At 48.6% G+C, this 21,892-nt stretch overlaps 1 protein-coding gene across 2 annotated transcripts in view; it reads right to left on the bottom strand.

Annotated features, from left to right (window-relative positions):
• Dcr-1 (Endoribonuclease Dcr-1) overlaps positions 1–21,892 on the bottom strand; it is a 79,154-nt gene that overhangs the window by 49,187 nt on the left and 8,075 nt on the right. For both annotated transcript variants that reach the window (XM_077680608.1, XM_077680609.1), the window contains exons 5-8: positions 13,856–14,102; positions 11,759–12,471; positions 1,563–1,733; positions 1,067–1,218 (exon numbers count right to left, since the gene is read on the bottom strand). In XM_077680608.1, coding sequence (XP_077536734.1) covers positions 1,067–1,218; positions 1,563–1,733; positions 11,759–12,471; positions 13,856–14,102 — 1,283 coding nt within the window. The remainder of the gene's footprint in view (positions 1–1,066; positions 1,219–1,562; positions 1,734–11,758; positions 12,472–13,855; positions 14,103–21,892) is intronic.

The raw sequence follows: 21,892 nt of genomic DNA, 5'->3' as shown, positions 1-21,892 counted from the left end.
GAGAACTCGCCAGCGCGTCAGTGTCAGTCTGCACGCATTGTGCGAACCCGCTCGTACAGCAAAGAATGTTACAGCGCGAAAATGGGGAATTCAGAATAAAGAAACAATGCCCCAAAAACAAATAAATCAACAATAAAAACGCATGAGCTATCGGGAATTCAAACTTGCGACTAGCAAAACAATATACCTAGTGCTCCAGACCACTCGGCCGCAAGTCAGCGCTGCCAATGTTGGAAATATAAAGTATATGATGTATAAGCCAGCTTACGTTTTTATTTAGTTTTAGCATTTCAATCAACTTACATGACTATTTTTTGCATAGTGCTCATGAAGTAAGCACCCCCCAAATTCCCACAATATCTCATGTCTAACGACTGAATTCCTTAGACAGAAAAACGTTTGCACATGTGGTCGTGCTGCTGACCACTGTGCTAGTTCACCCAGCGCAAATAGTGCTTCCCGCACCCTGGTTTTACGCTGCATGATAAAAGTTTCAGTTGATTTTAATTCCTTGGTACCGATATTAACTTCGCCTACCCTTCTCCTGCTTAATTGGCCTTGGATTTTCTACTAGCATACCAGTCAGCGAAGCACCACATGTATGCTCGTGCGGAGCAACTTGGACTCAGAGCTTGATACAGACTACAAACTAACAAACTAGACGCACATTCTTCCTGGCGCAAACGTTCCGTGGCTTAGATTCAACTCAGCAAACAAATCGCGACGACCTGCCGGCCACTGCTCGACTGATCGCTGGGCCGACCGCTTCTGTCGGAGGGTCAGCAAGCCAGGCAGTAGGGCCGTCAAGCCAAGCCATCTTGTTTTGACGTCATACAAAACGTCATAGGAAATCAGCAGGGAAAATGCAGAGAGGAGGACGGCACTTTCAAACAGATTTTTCCACTGAATAAAGTCTCGTAATCGCACCGAGAGTGGTTGAAACATGGTCTAGGGACCCTACTTGAGACTACAATTTGCACTCGTAATCCCGCAATGTTTACAAATCACTTCAGTGCCCCTTGAAGTCCCAAAGGCAGCTTTACAGCCAGTAAGCTGGAACACTTACCGGTTGACTAAGGCAATGGCGGTGGACATGGTGACCTTGGCTGCGTCCTCGGCTTCCAGCGGCTTGTACGCTGGCCTGAGGCTGTCCGCATAGGCAGGGTCGAGGTCCTCTTCTAGGGTGGTGTCTTCTACATGGCTCCGTTCCAAGAGAATCTGCACCCAACAGGAGAGGGGTCCACTGAGACATCAAGGTCAATATAACAGAGCTACGACTGCCCTCACACGAGGAGCAGTGTATGTATGCACCCATGAGCACAAGCTTAGTAGAAAGGGGGGAAGGGGGGGAGACCAACGCCCTCTTGTGGGCAAAATCCGCGCGCACCCGCGACAACTTTCAGTCTCAATCCCAGTCTCAGCGCATCTCACCAATTACTTCAAAATTGAGATAAAAGTGAGCGGCAGCGATTTTTGTCAAGTAATCTCTAAGCAGGCCCGATTACACCACACCTTCAGAAACCCCCCATATGCGAGTGAGAGAAAGAGAGAGAGAGACCGACCTGCTCGGTGGTGCGGTAGTCGTGCAGGTCCCCGAGGAAGCGCGCACTCTCCTCGTGGGGCACCAGCACAAAGTAGCGGGAGCCGGCCGCCTTGGCCTTGCCCTTGGACTGCACGTACGCCCGGAAGTTCTCGGGGGGGTCGAAGCGCACCACCAGGTTGCACCGGGGAACCTGCACGCACGCAAGCACACGCATGCTCCAATGTGACAAAACAGCAGGCCTCCTTGATCACCAATGCTGGACTCGCTGTGGACCCCATGTCGACCTGCTGGGTAGACTTTAGAGGGTACACACTGATGCATATTAATGCAACTGCCAGAGATTTATATGAGGCTACATTTCAGTAGTCAACTTCCAAAACCCAGGTGGTCGGATCGTGGTGCCGTGAACAAACACCAAATGCTGCAAAAACGTATCGTGGTTAAACGAAGAGACAGGATGAAGCAAGAAACGTGTAACGAAGCAACAAAAAGGGGAAAACCTACCACGCACGTAAGTCAGTCAGCTAGCGATCAAAAGAGAAGGTGGAATTGTCACCAGCAAGTAGGGAGGAAACAAGCCACTGGGAAGTCACCATGTGACTGTGAAGGCAGCCAAGAGCGAGCTCACGAACGAATACGTGTCACCGTGACTATGCCAATGTACAGGTAGAGGAGAATCTAGTCCTGAAGGCCCATGACAGCACCAAAGATACTCTGGCACAACAGTGCCTACAGGGAAATGTGGCAATAGTCTTACACAAGCTCTAATGTGGCACTCGTGCTGCCATGAGGAGGATAATGGGCAGTGGTGTGTGTGGACTGGCAGGGGCTTCAATTTGGCTACGCCTATCATGCTTTTATTTTTCTGCCTAACATGCAAGCACAAAAATTTATTGCTTGTAACATTACATTTTTGAAACTGCAAGTACTCACACTGTGTGCACCTCAACTAAAAATAGAAAATGTGGTTTAAAGCGACACTAAAGGCTGAATGAAATTTTGTTTCAACTAAAACATCGTACATTGCATAGCTCTTTCGACTTTTGTTAAACGAGAAACGGTGCATTATTTGCCGAGAAATAAGTAAATAAAGCTGGCCGTTTCCCTTTCATTTTTCTCTAATGTAGCCATTGCGTCGCAAAGTAGGAGCACGGCACAGGTGCAGTTTACACTGTAAAAAGTTGCCACTAGGCACTCTCACACGGCAATGGTAGCTTTCACGTCTTCACGCCATGGCCGACCCCGAGAATGTTTCTCTGGCCGAGGAGACTAGCTTGGCTCTATTATTTGTCACTGACGGAAGTAAAAACGCTTTTAAATGCTCACACGGGTGGTGTGTCCGCCTATACCGCACAACCAGACCCCATCAAGACAGCCACGAGTGAAGCCCCTTCAGAAGCGACAAGCGTCGTTTTGAATATCGTGCAAGTGTGGCTGCCCGGCCAAGCTCCGCTCAAGTGTGTGCCTTCACCTCACTTCATCTGGTGATCACTGCTATCTCATATTCTTTTCTCTCACGCGAATCTAGCATGAAACACACACTCGTATCCCGGCACCATATTGAAAAGTCCTTGTTGCCGAGGCTCACCCCGGCCTAAACGTAACAAGGACAGAGCTATACGACGCACGTTTTACGCATCCTTTATCAACAGCGGCTCGCGGCGAACGGAAGAGCACAAGGTTGACTTGGTTGGATAACCACTGCAGCAAGTACCGTGGACCTTTCATGGCTGATAAGGTTTGGACCGGGCACGGGAACACTTTACCGATAGCACCATCTGCACGCAGAGAACGGAAGATTAGAAGCTCAGGCACGTCACTTAACCACCTGCAGTGCATCTTCTTCCTTCTGCAGCTTCCTGCAGGGCGTATTGCTTGGGCGTTCACTGTTGTAGGTTATTCACTTTGCTAATTCCTCACCAATGCTTTGCTGAAATGAAACCGAAAGCATAACGGCTGGCTGAAGCACGAGAGAAGTGACCTGCCTCGCGATGTATAAAAAACTGTAGTCTGTATTTTTTTTTTAAATTAGGTCAGCTCAAGGAAACTTGTGATTTACATTTCACGAGCGTAACCACCTAAAAACTATTCATTTCAGGAAGACATCTATGGGCGCTTCTCCAATGAGCTCTCGCCGTCCACCACTCTTGCGACGTCACAAACTGTAGTGCCCAAAAGCATGCGGGGCGACGTCGCCTGTTTTCCCATTCCTGGCATTTTCTGCCTTACTAAAGAACTGCTAGTTGCGAGAATGCTGCACTTGGATTCTCGGCACAGTAACCGGTCTATACAGGCCAACATGTTTCCACCCTTTAGTGCCCCTTTAATAACAAAACCAGAAGTGCACTGCATTTTGAACCCTCTGCCGACTCAGGCCCCCTCCCCCCTTCCCCATATACGTTACCGATATTTTGTAGCACTCCCTAGAAAGCTATTTTAGGGCCCTATTGGTGCAGCTGGCTCCATACCTCAGGCTAGCAGAACAAGTTAGGCTGCGCCGCTACACTCACTGTGAGCCCCATGTGCATTGACTTGTGGATAATACTTTACAGAACTTGGTCCTTCTTCTCGAAGTGATTGGTTGAGATTTTTTTCATTCTCATGCAGCAATGCCTCTAGTGTGTTTCCCCAATACAAAAATTAGGGGAGGGGGGGGGCTAGTGGCTGGAGCAAGCAAATGTTTCTTTGTGTAAATGTAAGCCTCATGCAATGCACCCCAGGTACAACCGTGAAAGCAATTTGATAGCGATCCAACAACAAAAACAGCGGCCGCCAGAAACAAACTTTCTCAGTACAACAATCCAGACCCCAATGCTAAAACAAAAAAGCAGCTCCTAAACAGGGCTCGGGCACTGGGACCCCAAGCAGCACTGACTGGCTGGCGTTCCCCATGCAAGACACCGAGACTGGACAACTGACTTGTCTCAGTGTCTCATATATGAAAATGAAGACTCGGTGTCCCATATATGAAGACAACTAAGTTTAAGCATCACACACCAACTGTGCCACGTTTACTCTCTCATACAATCCAGTCCCCCGATGCGAATTCAGTGCGAATACAGTAATCTCAAAATCTTGGTTAAGCCAAAATTTTTTTCGCCCTGCATTAACCTCCCTTAGGTGCTATGTATTTGCCCCCTCTTATCTCGACACGTTTTTCGGAGGGGACAGCGGATATCTCGAAATCTTGACCAGGAGGGCAGAAGGCAAAGTCCACTCCCAACAGGAAATGAGGGCTCTGTGCGAACGCATAGCTCTTACTATAATGCCAAACGCGGTCGTGAAGGGCGAATTTGAAATTCCCGTGGACGCAGCCGTTTCCTATCCGCCTTGTCAAGCAACTGTGGGAGTGATCACGTGTGTGCACCTGCACGTGACTTATGCGCGGTGGGGCGGCGTGTGCAGCGTGCGCCCATCAGTACGCAACCTAGTCCTTGCATGTGCGAGGTGGTATTCTTTGTTTTCCCCGCGATCTGTGCGCGACGCATCTTGAGTTCAGTTTTGCCGAGTAGTGAGTGGTCTGTGCAACGGACGCTTCTGAATATCGACCAAGATGTCCCACCCAAAACAGTGCAAATCTCTGACGTTGGAGAGAAAAGTCGCGTTAATCAAGGAAGCCGAAAAAGCAGGTCGAAGCAAGTCGTGCATCGCCAAAGAATTCGGCATCCCTTTGTCAACCCTCTCGACAGTGCTTAAGAACATAATAACAAACGAAAGGTTTTGGAAGGCTTCGAGCAAAGCTTCTCAAGTAAGTGGAAGCACATTCGAGCTTCCAAATTCCCGGACGTAACGTGATGCGCTTGCTTCGCTACAAGGTCGAATGCAGCGGTGGTGACCAACGGTTCCTGCAATGTGTTGAGCAACTGGAGAACGCCTTTCTCAGACCGAACGCGAAACAGGCGAGCATCATGCAGTTTCTTGATCCTCGGTAATAATTTTTTTCCCCCTGCGAATTTTTGTGCCTTTACAACGGTAGCTCTCTCGTGCAGTGGAGCTTTTCCTAGCAGCACTGGCTTTTCTTTTGCAGTGACCTGGGCAAACATTTTCGGCGTTTTGTTTTTAACTCGAAATACCGCTTATCTCGAAATTTTTCCTGGATTTGACGTCTTCGAGTTAACGAGGGATTACTGTATATCTACTTAGACCAAGTTGTGAGCCCAGATCCCAACCATGAGGCAGAGATAATTGAAAGGATAAGAATAGGGTGGAGTGCATTCAGCAGGCATTCTCAGATAATGAATGGCAGCCTACCATTGTCCCTGAAGAAGAAAGTGTATGACGGCTGCATCTTACCGGTACTCACCTACGGGACAGAAACTTGGAGGCTCACTAAGAGTGTTCAACTTAAACTGAGGATGACTCAGCGCACAATTGAACGGAAGACGATAGGTGTAACATTAAGGGACAAGAAGAGAGCGGGGTGGATCAGGGAACAAACACGCGTTAAGGACATAGTCGTAGAAATTAACAACAAGAAATGGACGTGGGCGGGGCATGTAATGCGAAGGCAACATAACCATTGGTCATTAAGAGTAACAGAGTGGAACCCTAGAGAAGGCAAGCGTGGCATGGGACGGCAGAAGGTTAGATGGGCAGATGAGATGAAGTTTGCAGTGATAAATTGGTCGCAGTTAGCACAGGACCGGGCTAATTGGAGATTAATGGGAGAGGCCTTTGTCCTGCAGTGGGCGTAGATAGGATGGTGGTGATGGTGATGAAACAAGGGGATTTTTCGCTGGTAATTTATCCAGCCCTAGAACACAACTGCCACCATTGATGAAGCCACTAACAGTCCTCTCTGTCTTTTGAGCCACAAAGCAAGAGCTTTGCTTTGTGGCTTTGCACGAAGAAAAGATTTCATATCTGGGGATAGGTTGGAGGCTCTGTAATATTCCGTACAGGTTATCTCTGCTTTTAAAGGAGTACTGACACAAAATTTTAAAGGCGAGATAATTTCAGAGATAGATTGGTGTGAACACACATACATCATCTGCAAAATATCAGCAGCAAATACAGCCCGGAACATATTTAAAATCAATTTTAAAGTGTGCAAAACGCAACCGAGCAGCCAGCGGAGGACCTCGCGCAATCGACATTCCCTGGACATTTTGTAAATAAACAACATCCAAACACGTCATGAGTTTGTGTTTGCCGCTTCTGCACTACCGGCGGTTTTTCACCGGCTCTGGGGTGGAACAGGGTCCATGGGTTTGGCTCCGAGCAGTCTTGGGAGCAGGCCAAAATGCCCTTTGTAGCAGGCTTTGAGCAGCCAGAAATGCCCTTTCGAGCAGATGTAACACCCTTTCACAGCACTGTGGTGCCTCCCTAATCTCCCTACAGGCCGTTGTGCAAGTCCCCTGCCCGTTACGTTTGATCTATCTAATAGTATATCAGGCGATCTACCATGCACTATAACCTACTCTGAACCCGGAGCGCAGTGGTACTATATCTAGAGGTTTACAAAATGTGGAGTTATTTATCTTCAACCCCAGCCAGTGCACCGCGTTATATTACTGTTCGCTGGTCAAACCTCACGCGCAGAGCCGAAAGAGATCAGATAACAGGCATCGCTTCGTGTCCGCTAAACGGCAGTGTTTATGTGAACCTAGGACGGCATTCCGTAAAACAAGGCGTTTGCTTGCACTTTTTCTATCGAACAGCGGTTTCAGCAGTTGCGAAACTGAACATATCTCTGTCTTGGCCCATCACAGAGTTGTGAGCGTCGACGAACTTACGACACAGACCACGTAACTATACTTCGTGACAACTTAAGAACGGCACCGGAAGTTGCCGCTGTGCCTTATCACCGTAGCCGGATGTTTATCCACGCGGCGCAAGTAGGGCGTTACTGAGAATATTTTGAACATGGCGCGAGCCGTTCCCGTGATTTTTTTGGACTTAATATGCTTATAAACCACTCCAGTGAGGACAAACAAACTGCGTGAGACAAGGCAGACGATATCACGCATTCATAGCAAACCCCTTTCAAAACGTGCGCGCACTGACGTCATGAGTCCGGCACTTTGGCGGAGTGATACACTACATGAGGTGGTGCCGTTCTTGAGCTGTAACCGAGTATAGAGAGTGTCAGAAGGCCCGATTAATGTTGGGCCACCCTCCACTAAACAAAGCTAACCCCAAAGTTGAATAGAATTGAAATTTATTTGTTCTTTTCAGAATACAGAAAAATGGAGGGAAGGCAAAAGGCGACCCGACCAGCCTTCCCTCCATTTCACAGGGAATTCATTTCACGTTCAGGGGTGAGACAGCTCAATCAGATTTGGGAGCAGTTTTTGGGGCAGCAAAATCTCGATTTTGGAGCAGAACAACCTCGATTTGGAGCAGAAGAACGACATTTATTATGTCACCTTAGAGCCCAAAAAATCAAATTTTTCGCCACTCATGGGGGAAAAGAGCACTCTTTAATTGGTTTTGAACGTACATAACACTGAAACAGCATTTCAATAAAGTTTCTTCTACCAGAGTATCACAAGGTACGAACTGCACTACCTCTTTTTACTAGCCATTTTTAAATACTTAGGTTCTATGCATAGATAACGTGGAGTTCCGTTGAAAATATCGAATTGAAAAACTAAGCAATCGTAAGGCATTTTTATTATCATGTGAATACCGAAACTATTATTTGCAATCCCAGACTCGTCTTTACGCACAAGCATAAAGCCACGGCAAAAGTTGCGCAAAGCGAGGTCACAGTCGTTGCACCCCACCACACCTCCCATTTCAATTCCCAAGGTGCATGTTCACTACGATAGTAATTTGAGTAACGTTGGTATATTGTAATGCCCCTCCCGCTTGGCATTACATTTCACTTCAGATTGATGAACCATTATTACTAGCGTGCCATAACAGCTCGTCCCGCGATCGGCCACTGCTTGAACATTTTGCGGCGATGTAGCCTGCGCCGCCACTTCTGCAGCGTCGATCGTCCCATTCCCGCTGCTTGCAAGTTCACTGTGAAAGGCAACAATAACTCAGCATTTTATTACACCGCAACGAGTCCGAAATTTCACTTCAAGCACGCAGCGCCCCTCACACTCAAGGCCGAAACATGGCGAATTCGCTGACGCCATGTTGTTTTCGATGAACTCCCGCCTTTCGAGTCGTGCAACTACCCGCAACAGATCGGTAAACCCAGCCACCCCCATAACTAAAACCAAGGTAGAAATCGGCGAAGAGCCCTATGCCTGAACCGCAAGGAACTGCTTCGCCCGGCCATATTTTCGCATCTTCACCTGTTTTCACCCCACAAAGATGGCGGCGCCCAGTAATGTCATTCCGGAGATACCATAGAGTTAATGGAGATACGGCGCTCCAAAAATTGCCGGTTTTTCATCAACTTGCACAAGCAATTTGACGCCTCAATACATATCAGCATTTTTTCTGTAGGACTTTACAATGGTTTTCGATGGGAAAACTTTAAAAACCCACAGAATATAACATGTGCAACCCGACACTGACTTTCGAGAAAACTACCTCGGCGACAATTTTATGCAGGTTTTTTATAGAATGATCAATCAATTAAACCTTTACAAACAGTATCACCTTGCGGGTGCTGGAAAATTATGCTGTCAGAAAACGTTTTCCCCCAATGAAACTGGCGGGAGCGTTAAAATCCTCTCTCTCTCTCAGACTGTTTTAGAGAAGTTTGGCGCAATTTTGGCAATTTTCGAGCTTTTGGAGCAGCCTGGCGCAGGAAAACAAATTTGTATCTAGTCTGCGCAATATGCGCAGCTGTGTCACCTCTGCAAGTTTAAAATTCGTTTCCATTGGAAGTTCGCAGGCGAAAATAAGTAATTATGTCAAAACAAATGCGCACCAAATTAACAAGCAAGGGCAAAGCATCGAAGACGACCTTGTTTGTTTCATACATGCAGCAATGGAAAGTTGTGGGCAGCAAAGCTAGGATTGCAAAAATGAGTGGCTATATTGATGTTCACCTTCAATAAACTAGTACAACCTTTCATGCGGATATTATTATATCTGTTTGCAGTGAAAGACAAAAACATTTTACTTGTGGTCATTTTCTATTGATTGTGGCTGACACTAGCAACCACTACCCTGCAAATTCAAACAAATGCCTCGTAGTGCCTCCTCCTTACGGCTAAGCCACAGCCAAGTTCCATAACCACTCATCAGACCAAGAAGACGATGTTTCAGCCAAGTTTTCGGGTGCTGGGCATCATCGCGGTTGTATCTCGTGGCTCAATTCAGGCACTTCGGCGTAGGACGGTGCTCATAAACACAGGCAAACAAGTTTGGTGGCACTCAGTGGCACAGGTGGCGCAACTGTTCCACCCCTGCCGGCTCGAACTTCTGCTCTCAAGCAACGAACGATCCGATCGTTGGCGGCAGAAAGGCCGGGATTTCGTTGGCTCATCGGGAATCTGGCCGCGACCCAAGATCTACAGCCATTCCAGGTACTTTATTTTTTATTGCTTTTTATTACACTGGACGTGAAAACGCGCCAGGGACACAAAAAGCACACTGAGCGAGCCGCATGGTCGCTGCACCAGCAGCGGCCATGGCCGCGTAGCTCAAGTGATAGCTTGTTACCACTACACAAAATGGGACTCAAGTCCTGTCCTAAGCCAGGCAGCACATAGAAAGGAGATAATGATGCGATGGCGGATTGTATTAAAAAAATCGCGCATAAATGTTCCCTCTCAACTCAACCGCGGACAACGCGACGAAAGCTGTGCGCTCTCTCCCGGAGAGGGAGGCGGCGCGCGGCGTTCTGTTCGGCGGCCTTCGATATGTCACAGGCCGGGGAGTTTCGTCCTTTTCCCCGCAACGTGGACGGGTCTATTTCCGGTGTGGTGCCACAAAAAAAGCAGGCATGGTGGCCTGCTCGCAAGCAAGCGCTCAGGCTGGTAGGGCGTTTTTGGGGCAATAAACGTTTGTTGTCGAGTGGGCTCCTTGAAAGTGGAATATTTAGTTCGTCACTCAACCTCCGCGCACACTCAAAACAAAAGAAACACCAAAAGTGTCTGCACAGGAGGCCGCCTGGTTCTTGCTGCGGCAGGAAACTAAACATCCCCCTCGTGAGGGGCACGATCAAATGCAGAGCATTTCCGGGGGCGCACGACGTTAAGTAGTTTGCGTTACATTAATGTTGTTGCACTTGTTGCTGTTGGTTGTTGTATTGCAATTAAATGAGGAGACGTAATTACGTGGTCACGTGACATCATTTATTAGCAGGTGGGTATGATTATTGTGGCGCAGTGGGAAGAGCACCATGTACCTTGCGTTCCGCCCACAGGTAGTGAATGCGTTGTATCAGCAGCTTCTTGACGTAGTTTGAATGAGTCAAGGATATAAAGCGCGTTCGTAGCCCTCCATTCTGTGTCGGCTTTGTGGCGCAGTGGGTAGAGCACCATGTACCTTGCGTTCCGCCCGCAGGGTCGTGGGATCGAAACCAGGCGCCGGTAAGTATTATTTTTTTATATAGTGTAGGGGGAGGGGTGCGGACCACTACGGACAACTAGAACGGGTGACATTGTGAGTTAAAGAAATGCTCTGCATTTAAAATCATCATCATCACCGCTTACGAGAGCGGCAATCGAATATCAGCCGCAGTGTCAAGCTTAACATCCATAGGCACACCTGTAGGCGGACCGGCTGGCTGCTGCCAGTGCATATCTCCCCACCCGCTGTCTTGAGCGTCGTGCGTAGTTCTCTAGCCGTGGCAGAAATTTGCACTCGCGGTGCCTGCATCACATCCACGGTCGCTTTTTAATTAAGCGGCTGACGAGATAGGGGCATTCACAGGAACTGCCGCCGATGTGGATTCAACAGTGCTACAGTAGCTCTGCTCTGTGACATCCGTCGGACAGTCACATGGGCAGTTTCGTTCATACAAAATCCCACATTTGGCAGCACCCGCTGAAACCGACACTGCGACTGTCCGCTCTCCAATTAAACAAACGTCGCACCCTGAAGCAAATGAGGTTTGCACACGTGATAAGTAGGTCATTAGCTACATATCGCAACAAAAAAAAACCAAGAGGCAAAATTTTTGTGTCAGTGCCGCTTAAGGGTGTTGTTCCTTTCCTTCCTTTTTTTTTGTGCGTGCTCTGTGCAGGTCAACATCTTGCATATATTTGCATTCTTTTTTTTTTCGAATAAACCTAGTTGAGAGCTTACAACACTTCTAAATCCAGAGGGGCAAGCAGAGAAGCAGCAGCTGGAACTGACCTCGATGCCTTCCTCCACGACGCTGGTGGCCACCAACAGGTTGCACTCCCGCGACCGGAACTTCTGCAGCACCTCCTCCTGCCGCTGGAGACCCAGGGGGGTGAGCGCATTGGGCGGCACACTGCGCGCGTCCCGACCATCGGCCGCCAGCGGAGCGGTCCGGCCCACCAGGAAGTTGGGCGTGATGAAGCCGTACTCCTCGGGAAACCGGGCGGCCACTTTGGACAGCCACATGCTCAGGATGTAGGCCGTGATCCGCTGCCGCACAAACACTATCCCACACAACGCGTTGGGGTCGTCCGCAAAATCACCACGGTAACCCACCGGCCGGTACCCGACAGCGCTGGCGGGCGCCGTCCGGCCTGGAGTCTGTGGACCGTCACCGGAAGGAGCGACGGTGCAACCGGTGTCCGGTGTTGGCACTGTTGCAGCATTTGTCGTCACAGCGTCACCACTGGGGACTGGCCCTGTCCTCTCTGGCGACGAGACCGACAGCTTGTTGATGCCGTCGGCCAGCACAGAGACGGGTTCAGACGCCGAGGAACCGTTGGCGTTCTCCGCTTTACACGACACTGGCACGGTCAGTGCACTACTGGCAAGAAGTGCTAGTGTTGCGGGCTGCACAGGGTCAACTGATGGGGCAGTGTGTCCGTCGGTGACGCCTTGGTGCTGTGTATCGCTCTCCACCCCTGCAGGTGGAACTGAGCCTGCCTCTGCAAAAAAGGAAGGGAGGAGGAAACAGTGAAAGGCCTCTGTTTTGGACCCTTGACATTCCGAAGCACTGTTGCAGCACAAAAGCATTGACGCAAGGTGCCATTAATTATCATCTGACAGAACATAAGAGAAAACTCTGGCAGCCTCTCTCATCAGAGGATCCCGCCTAATCTCTCATTAACTTTAGAAGTGGAAGACGAAGGCCCATACAAAACAAGGGTCCCTATTCCACGGCCCATTAGAACACAAACATGTATACACCAATGCACACACCACAATCTTTGCCACGTGCCCTAGTTATACTGCCAGCATCAAGCAAATAAAACAGTCCACCACAGCAAACTATCAGCAAGTAAAACTTGGCTCGGTAACTTCTTTTTTTGCTGAGGGAGTGCAGCAGAGCAGAGGCACACCTCTCACCTTAAAGGAGCCATGAAGACAAAATACAAGATGGGTTTATTAGAAAGACTGCTTAGTCCCGATAACAATGATACCAATATCATCGCTATCTTCGAACAAATAACGGAGATATTAAAGAAAACGTGTGACTCAGTCGCGACCCCCTAGCAAATTTCCCGCAACTTTTCTATGACGTCACGAAACCTTGTTTCTGCGATTGGCGGCCGCCTAACTGACCTGTCGCGACGACACATGACTGGACGTCTGTAATGGGGACTCTAGTTCCATTTGACCGCATCACTTGAATGCGAAATTGCAGTTTACGCACTGAAAATTAAGTTTCATTGTTGGCCCGTATGACGTCATTCTTGCTCATAACACGTCACTGTGGCGCAAAATTTGAAAGTTTTTAAATACTTCTTGCTCTTTTTTCGTCAAAAAACTTCTTTTGTGGCTGTAATGGAGCTGAGTGAGATACTGAATCCTAGTTCTTTCAAATTAAACGAAGTCGTATTTTCTCTTCATGGCTCCTTTAAAGACAAAGAGAAAAAGATAGCGTTGATTCTGAGCACCTCCCCAAAACTATCCGAGAAGTGATTTCCGAGACGACGTTTTCCAATAGGTGGTACTGAGTGGCACAGTGCGCATCTGACCAACCACATGCACCATCGGACCTACGTTCCAGCACTGTAATGGTAGCCAAGGCTGGTTTCAGAGCCCCTTTAAAAGTTCACCCCCCCCCCTTGTTGCCTTCGCATCAAGAAATGAATGCAACAACACCGTTGCAACCGCACATCGGAGTAGCGGTTCTGCTGAAGAAGAATGCGTGCAACCAAATGCGTCTTTTCCTGCAAGCAGGAAACTCCGTGCAAGGTACACTGCTGAAGGGAACGAGGCTCTCACACTAAAGCCTGGGCAGCTCTTGTTCCAGCACCGGCCACAGAGAAAGAAGGCGTCACCCTGAGAAGGCGTGCTATCACCCACCACTGCCCTCGGGTGCCTGCGGCCTCTCCAGGGGCTGGGGCGGTGGTGGTGGTGGCCGGTACTCGCGGAGGATGCGCAGCAGGTGCCGGAACTTGGCCGGCTGGCGGGCGTCGTCGCTGGGCTCCAGGTCGGCGGCCGGGCGCTCGGTGATCTGCGCCACTTGCTGGATCACTGTGTGCACGATGAGCAGGGCCATGCGCGCCCAGGTCTGTGGCAGCACCAGGCTGTCCAGCGTCTGCGACAGCTCCTGCACACACGCACAGCGCGAACAAGGGGCTCGCTCACACTGGCACCCCGGTCTGGTCGAGAAGCCATGCTTCTTTCGCGCTCCCATTCTTCTCAGGAGGTCGGTCCGAGGCGCTCCATCCAAGAGGACATATGTTAGAAAATGTTCTTGCAAAAAAAAAAAAAAAAAAAAAAAAAAAATCAAATTTCGGGTGTTCAACACAACAAGCTGCAGTGGAGAGCTCCGGATTAATTTCCACCACCTGAGGTTGAAATTAGATGACACAGGTATTATTGCTTTTAACCTCCATAAGAAAAGCAGCCCCCCCCGCCAAAATCCTTGCAGAACTGCTATTACTCTTTCCCCACAAAACAGAAAGCGGGCACACTTACTCCCAAGGCTGCACACGCTGCATCTTGTTTGCGGTCTCCACATTTTGTCCGTGTCAAAATGAACAGCCAGTTTGAATTCGGGTAATGGACGATTTTATGGACGATTTTGGCAAACAAGCTACGTTCACACTTGGCTGCCAACATGTACCGTATTTACTCAAATCTGGGCCGCCCCCAATTGCAAAAAAAAAAAAAAGAAAAAAAAAGAATGCAAGCTGAATGGAAAACAAACGTTCCTTCGGCACAAAACCCAAGATTTTTATTGCATAAGCACACACTCCGTATACACATGCGTATAAAGTTTATTTGTCGTCATCATCGTCCGCAACATCGCTCTCCTCTATGTTGCTGAGTTCCTCCCAGAGGACATCATTGCTTCCATCCATCTCGCGTTTGACATACAACACTTTTCCAAAGCTGCAATGATTGTTTCGTCTGGAATTTCGCTCCACGCTGCAACGATCCAGTTGGCCAGCTGGCCAAGCAAAGCCCACACTTGATGCGCCCAACTGGGGTGAGCTGATGTTCTTCCACGTAAGCCAGTCTGTATAACGCTTGCAAAGCCTATCTTCAAAGAGCTAAAGGGCTTACTAATGACCAAGATTCAAGCAGTTCAAGTTGAGTAATCATGCCACCAGGGTTTACGGCAACGTCTGTCCCAGCACAAGAAAGCATGGTCTTCAAGATGGCTGCGGTAGGAATCGAGGACTGGAAGTGAGTGCTTGCACAATAAGGCCCCTGGACAGCGTTCCCAAACCGTTTCCACCCAGGCCTCCGTCAAACTGCTGGACATCCAACCTTTGTCGCGAATGCGCACAACATTTCTGGGGAACTTTTCACCCACTAGCAGAGTCTTGCACTTGGATATTACCGTATTTATTTGATTATCAGCTGAGGTTTTTTTCCAAGATAGAGTCATACACCGCCTTACATTCGAAGCTCAGTATACCGATTTTTTTGACAATCAGACTGCTCCCTTGCCTTATAATCGTGACTGCCTTATAATCGAATAAATACGGTATTTATAGTGGGGGGGGGGGGAGTTTTCATTTATCGGCAGTGCAGCACAACATTACTGTCGTTTGCTGCTTTTCATAACTTGTCGTCCTAAGTTTGACTTCCTTTGCACCCTTTTTGTTCACGGTGTATGCCATTGGCACGTCGAAGAACACCGGGGTCTGGCCAGTGTTCGCAAATTTGACCCAGTTAGCAGCCCTTTTCGCACTTTCACCAATTGCTTTTTTTTTTAAGAAAAAAAAAAACATCGGCCAAGATTCGAGTGAATATGGTATGTACCACTGCTTCAACTCAGCTCCCAGCACTTTCCGACCACGGTGTAGGAATATTTAGGTGTTGACACTGCGCGCGGCGGCGCGGCCAGACCTTGTTCGGCACTCCATGCGCTTCGCTCGAACGCCGGCAGACGGCGCCGCGCCACGGGGGCCTTTCTGGTCGGAACGTTGCGGCTGCCGAAGTGCAGATGTTGCGGGATCGTTCGATGTTGCGCCGTGTAAGTTAAGTTTTTTTTAATTGCAGCAAGGCACACGACGATTGAAACTGCTGTCGACACCAAATCATTTTCGGTTACTGCCATTTTTACTTGCTGAAACTGCGGGAATGCGCGGAAGAGCAGCGAGTACGCGGCCGGCGACCCTTCCGAGTTCGTCGTAGAAATGAGTCTATTGCAAATAATTTTGGTGTCCAAAAGCGCGGCAAGATCCCACGGGCTTCTGGTCGACAGCTAGGAACTCCACTTGGCAACTAAATAATGTTTATTATCTCTCCCTCTCTTCGTTCATGCGCACGACTCCCGAGAGCATAGCATAGCTACTTTACCGCATCGTAAAATAAAATGTCCTAAACGCGCATGCTCGCCAATTCTGGCAGAGAGCCTACGCGTATCATGAAATGTTGCCTGAGCAGTGTAATGCCCGCCCTGTAGAGAATATGGTAATATTAGCCCGACTTACTGGGGCTCTTCAGCTACGTTTCGTATTTCGAATGCATCAGAAATACCCCCTCCACCGCTCTACGCGCGATTGCCCGGTCCAGAACGAAATTAAGGCTACTTTTATGACGTTTACATGGCTAGCGCAGTGCATTGATAGCTACTCGGCAAGAAAATGGTCAATGAAAATGTCCCTGGCATTCCTCCTGTCAAGCTCGTCGTTTGCGCTGATATCGGCGCTGCTGAGCGGTTGCCTATCCCACGAAAACACAGATATGCTCGCGCAGATATCATATACTTACGCGACTGTACATTGGGATTGGCGGATGTCGGTTGAGAATAATTGAAGTCGGCCTGGTAAAGCAGCTTGGTGGGCCACAAAATTCCCCACTGAACATTATAGGGTGGGGAAAATTATACAACTTTACCAACATATTATGTGGAACGAAACGTACAGCGGGTGGAAACTGGTTCTGAGATGTCAGACTAAAACTAATCGCGCTGCTGCCTTGACATACGGCAAATGGTGTGTTTGTGTAATTGCTTCTTTAGACCGCATCGGTCGCCTAAATTATTTCTGAATAAATTTCGAACTTAGGCTAGTTGGTTCTTCTGCACATTTTGAGGGAAAACAACGCGTAGACGAGGACAATGGAAGGAAAACACTACAAGTTGTTTTTGTGTTTTTCTTTCTTCGTCCTTGTCTATGAGCAGTTTTTCATCAAAATGTGCAGGGGTCTCAATTATTTCGTTTGTGGATTTGGTGACTATCAGACTCTTGATCCCAAGATGTTTTACTGATCAGGAGCTGAACTGGGGCACACAAGCGTAACACCGACCGCGGCATCAGCGAAAGAATGCAAAAGCTGCCCATGTCCCGTGTAATGTGCAGGATCTCATGTGGTCCTTCAGGGTGTGAAACAAAATTTTTAGATAATGAAACAACAACATTCAAGGCAAAAAACAAGAAATTGTATTTTTGTTCCACGGAAGCCAAAATAGCCAGTTGGTGTAACAGACACATTTATCACTATAAGTCACCTTCCTCAGAGACTAGAGAAAACATAACACACAATGTAATGCAAGTTCAAGAGACTAGAGTACACACAATGCCCCGCAAGTCTTAACAAAATGTACAAGTCACCTTTCTGAGCGACTAGAGAAAACACAACGCACAAGTCACCCTCTAAGAAACTGGAGAAAACAAAACAATTCACTGAGTAATTCAACTAGCTAGGATGCGCACAGCTTGGCCTGCTTCTTCTTTTCTTGGGATCGCTTCGTCATCATTGCATTCACATGTTTGCAGTGCTGCCTCATACGCATGCTGACGTAATAGTGCAGAAGCTGGGCAATTACTTCTTCTTTGTGGTCAGCGCATGGGAATGTCATCGTATACGTGTCGACAACTGCGTCTATGGTGTCCCAATAGACAGTGTGGCAGTCTGCATAGTCGACAAAAAAACGCTCCGTGTGCTTGAGAAGATGGAATATGTGAGCGTTAGGGTGAGTGAGACCCCCTCTGGTCTTCACATTTGTGAGGTCTGCTTCAGCAGAAGAGTTACTCTCTACGCTGAAGGCCGACAAGCACGTAGGGCAGCTACTTACTCTTCTCATTTTTCTGCACAAGAAACCGGTCACATAGTAAATTATGCAGTCCGTAACGTGCCCTCCATCCGATTTGTGTTTGGGAATTATGTCTTCGCATTCCCAACTTTCCAATGAAACAAGATCATCCAGCTTTTCCTTAATTTGACTGACGAAGTCAGGGCCCGATGCTGCTGTGTCGTTTGTTTTAACAAGGGCTCTGAAACACGAAGCACCTAACAATGGTTGCTCACCATCGACAACTTTACAATTGCCATACTTCGGAGGTTTAAGGATGCTGTAGATCGACAATGTCTGGTACAGCTGCAGAAAGGTTGGCATAGAAGGATGGTCATTTTGGCTTCCCGCCAACCGTACTTTACCAAAGAACCGTTCAACTGGGTCTTGATTCATTTTGCTTGTCAAGACATATTTGAAATTGTGGCAGCCAAGCAGATTGTCACAAAGATCTATCGTGGACTGCAATGTGACTCGAAGTCCCTCACAGGTGTTCTTTGTCAAAAACTGGTCCTTTGTTATTGTGCCGCTTTCCAACTCTCTCTCCCAGCTGTCCAGCCAGTGAAGGCCATGCTTGAGAATCGTGAGGTCTCGGCTGTTTCTTGTGATCCCTTCTGCGGGAAATCGGCGGTTTAGGGCATCGAACAAATCGTTTAAAAACAACGTGAACTCCTGGGTTTTCTCGCTGCCTACAAAACTGCGAAGACCTTGTTCCCTATAAAACTGAATACCTGCTGCCATGGAGCGGCTGAACACTTGGGTGGCTAACTTCACACGCATCTTTTCAGAGTTGCTGGGGTATATGTGAGCGCGTGTTACTTTCGGGCAGACTTTTAGGCCCCCCATGTTGGCAATGTCTTCTTTGTAGACTTCAGCATAGTACTCCCACTTTATCCACTCGCCTCCTTTCTTCAAATACCGCTGTTGTGTGAGCCTGTTTCTGACACACTTAAACAAGTGTGGCGTGTCAGAAAAAGCAAAAACTTTTCTTTCAGGGTCAACTGGATGTGTGAAGGAGTTGCAGCTGCCCTCGAGTCTCCCACTTACACCGAGACTATTCCACATGCTCCTGTTGGTTGAGGCGCCATCACACACGAAGCCATGAATCTTTGCACCAGCTTCTTCAAGCAGAACAATAGCTTGGACAAGTAACTGGGCAAGAATGGAACCTTTCGTTGCATTTTTTGCTGCAAACACCCCTATAGGTTGCGCGTAGCTATCACCAAAGGGGCAGAACATGAAAACAAGGGCATGATCAGCGAGCTCCTCACTTTCTGTAGTGCCTGTTTCCAGCCCTACATAAGTCATCGTACGAGAATTGACCTGCTTACTTTTACGCACCTGCATTTCATCAAACATGATGATTCCATGTCGCTTGAAATCGTCCATTTTTGCCAGTTTCTTTTTCAGAACAGCAAAAAATTTGCTGTCAAATCCAGACTTCAACCCCACCATGGAGACATAGCGACGTATCGTTCGGACTGATGGCAGTGAAAGTACTTCATTTTCCATAAGAAATCTGTACCCTGTTGGTGACCTAATGTGAAGGAGCAAGCAAAGAAGGATCCAGTTGTCTGAGTACCGCCGTCCTTTTTTAGAGCCAGTCTTGCCAGCAGCAACACATTCCCTTAACACTAGCTGCTGCGCCTCAGTTAGGTTCGCATCATGAGCAATGCGGTCAACTGTTTCGTCACCTATTTGTTTGAGCTTCGCCTTGCATTTGCCCAGTTCTGCCTCCAGCTTTTTTTTTCCTTTTAGAAGTCGAACTTTGGACTTGTAGCAGGCAATCCTAGCCTTCCGCAAAAGGTCAATGCGGGATTTTTTGGAAGGGCTGCTTACAAGACGAATGCGCTTCATTTTTCCCTTCTTTTGCATGCGAGAGTGATGTATCCGCAATGTGTCTTTCAACCTTCCACAGCGGACACAACTTCCTACTTCAGTGAACAACAAGCAACTCCGGTGGCGCCAAACACCACATGCATCAATATACGCACACTCGGGTTTGATGTTGTGGTACGTTTCAGAACCGGGGCCACCCGCACACACGTGCAGGTTGTGAAACTTGCGAATCACAATTTCCAAGTCGCTCAAGCTGCATGAAGCCACGTCACCACTTATGGCGTTGATAGTTATAGGGTGACCATAAATGAAGGCACGCAGTGACAGCCCTCCACTGGATGAAACAGTTACATCTAGCGTCTTCCTCAGGAAAGGTGCCTGGTCTCGGTTCTTCGCCAATGCCACTTCCGAGAAGATTACCGCCTCCATTCCAAAGCCATCAATGACCTGTGTTGCCCACGCAGTCCCTGGAAGTTGGATGCTGTTCGCATAACTTGAGAGGCGTGAAAACGTGAGCTGCTCTTCTTCATTTTGGCTGTTGACAGGCACTCCCCCGTGGCTTGCTTCGACTACCCCGTAGCTGCTGGGCACTCCCAATGGTGCTCCTGTCGGCATGCGACTCGATTCGTCCAGGTCTGGACCACCTTGATCTGAACTCGTGATGTTGTCCTGGCAAAAAATGAGAAAAATGATGTCACTTGAAATATAATTAAGGTAATGTGTCATGAATATATGGTATCTACCAAAAGCAACCAGCCGTAAAAGCTACAGTCACAGGCTTGGTAGGCAGCTTGAAACATAAATGGCTTTAGCATGCAGTGGGTTGCGTTAACAACAGCTAAATTATTCAGTGCCCTCGAGTGGGAAGTTGCTTAGAACCGGCATTGCAGAGCAACTGCATCACACTGTCCAGGCACCCCTATGAATATTGCATGCCGGGATGACATGCAAATTCAGCAGAAATTATGTATAGAGAACTCTGATCTCCTAGCATATTAATACCAGGACCAGTGTGTGGAAGAGAACCAACCTTAACGTCCAGGATGTCACGGAAGATTGAGCTGGTACTTGAGGGGGTGCCTCCAGGATTTATGGTGGCAGAAGGGCACGTTCCTTGATCACCTGACTTGCATGACGTACTCCAGTTGTCTGTTCGCAGTTTCTTGTTGCGGCTCGATGTTGGAACGGCGTCTTTTTGGTTTTCACCGGCCCTCCCCGTGGGCAGTGCGACAGCGGTTGGTGCGGGCCGCTTGCTTGGCTGCTGGGCACACGGGTCTGCAGACTTTCGTTTTCTAGGGGGCTTTCTTGAAGCTGTCTGCTTTGTTAGATATTTGGGGCATCCCGGAAAAATGCTAGGTACAGCATTCGCCGATAGCACCGGTCTCTTCTTGGGTACATTTAAAAGCACCTGGCCATCGAACTCGGCGTAGTACGATTTCGATATCTCCTGCTCAGGAAAATGCTTCGCACAGACGCAGTCGCTCGGTTGCAATATCCTATCTGCTCTAGGTATGGCCCGGCGCCAAAGTTCAAGGCGAGCAGGCTCCGATGGAGCTTTGAAAAGCGGCACATGATCAACGCACCTTTGGTAGCCCGATCTGCAGTTGGGTACGAAGCACTTCTTACCCATTACTGCGTCCTAGTCGACCTCTGGGCAAGGCTAGATTTCGCAAGCGTGCCACTTCAACACCGTTCACTGCAACAACAAACACATCACAGCCACCAAGCACATAGGCCGCGACATCCGCGCACTGCGTCGGCCCGCTCCACCACGTGAGCTTGCATAACGATCATTGCGCTGGTCCCAAACCACGACACAAAAGGCTACGCACGGCGCCGGCCGCCCAGCTGAAACATAAACGTCTACTCCTTGTTGTGCACACTGCAGCAGAAAACACCGAAAAACAGCTTTAACGGCACGGAAAGGCAAGCACGGCGCGTAGCCACCGTAGCAGCGCACGCCACTCCGCAAGCGACTGCCGCCCCTTATTCGCAGCGCCCCGCGCCGCTGCGGTCAGCGCATGTAC

Source organism: Haemaphysalis longicornis, unplaced genomic scaffold, assembly GCF_048455015.1.
Source record: "Haemaphysalis longicornis isolate Haplotype H1 unplaced genomic scaffold, Haemaphysalis longicornis Haplotype H1 scaffold_8, whole genome shotgun sequence".
NCBI lineage: Eukaryota > Metazoa > Arthropoda > Arachnida > Ixodida > Ixodidae > Haemaphysalis > Haemaphysalis longicornis.
The sequence above is the reverse complement of the archived record's forward strand: the minus strand, read 5'-3'. Positions and strand labels throughout refer to the sequence as shown.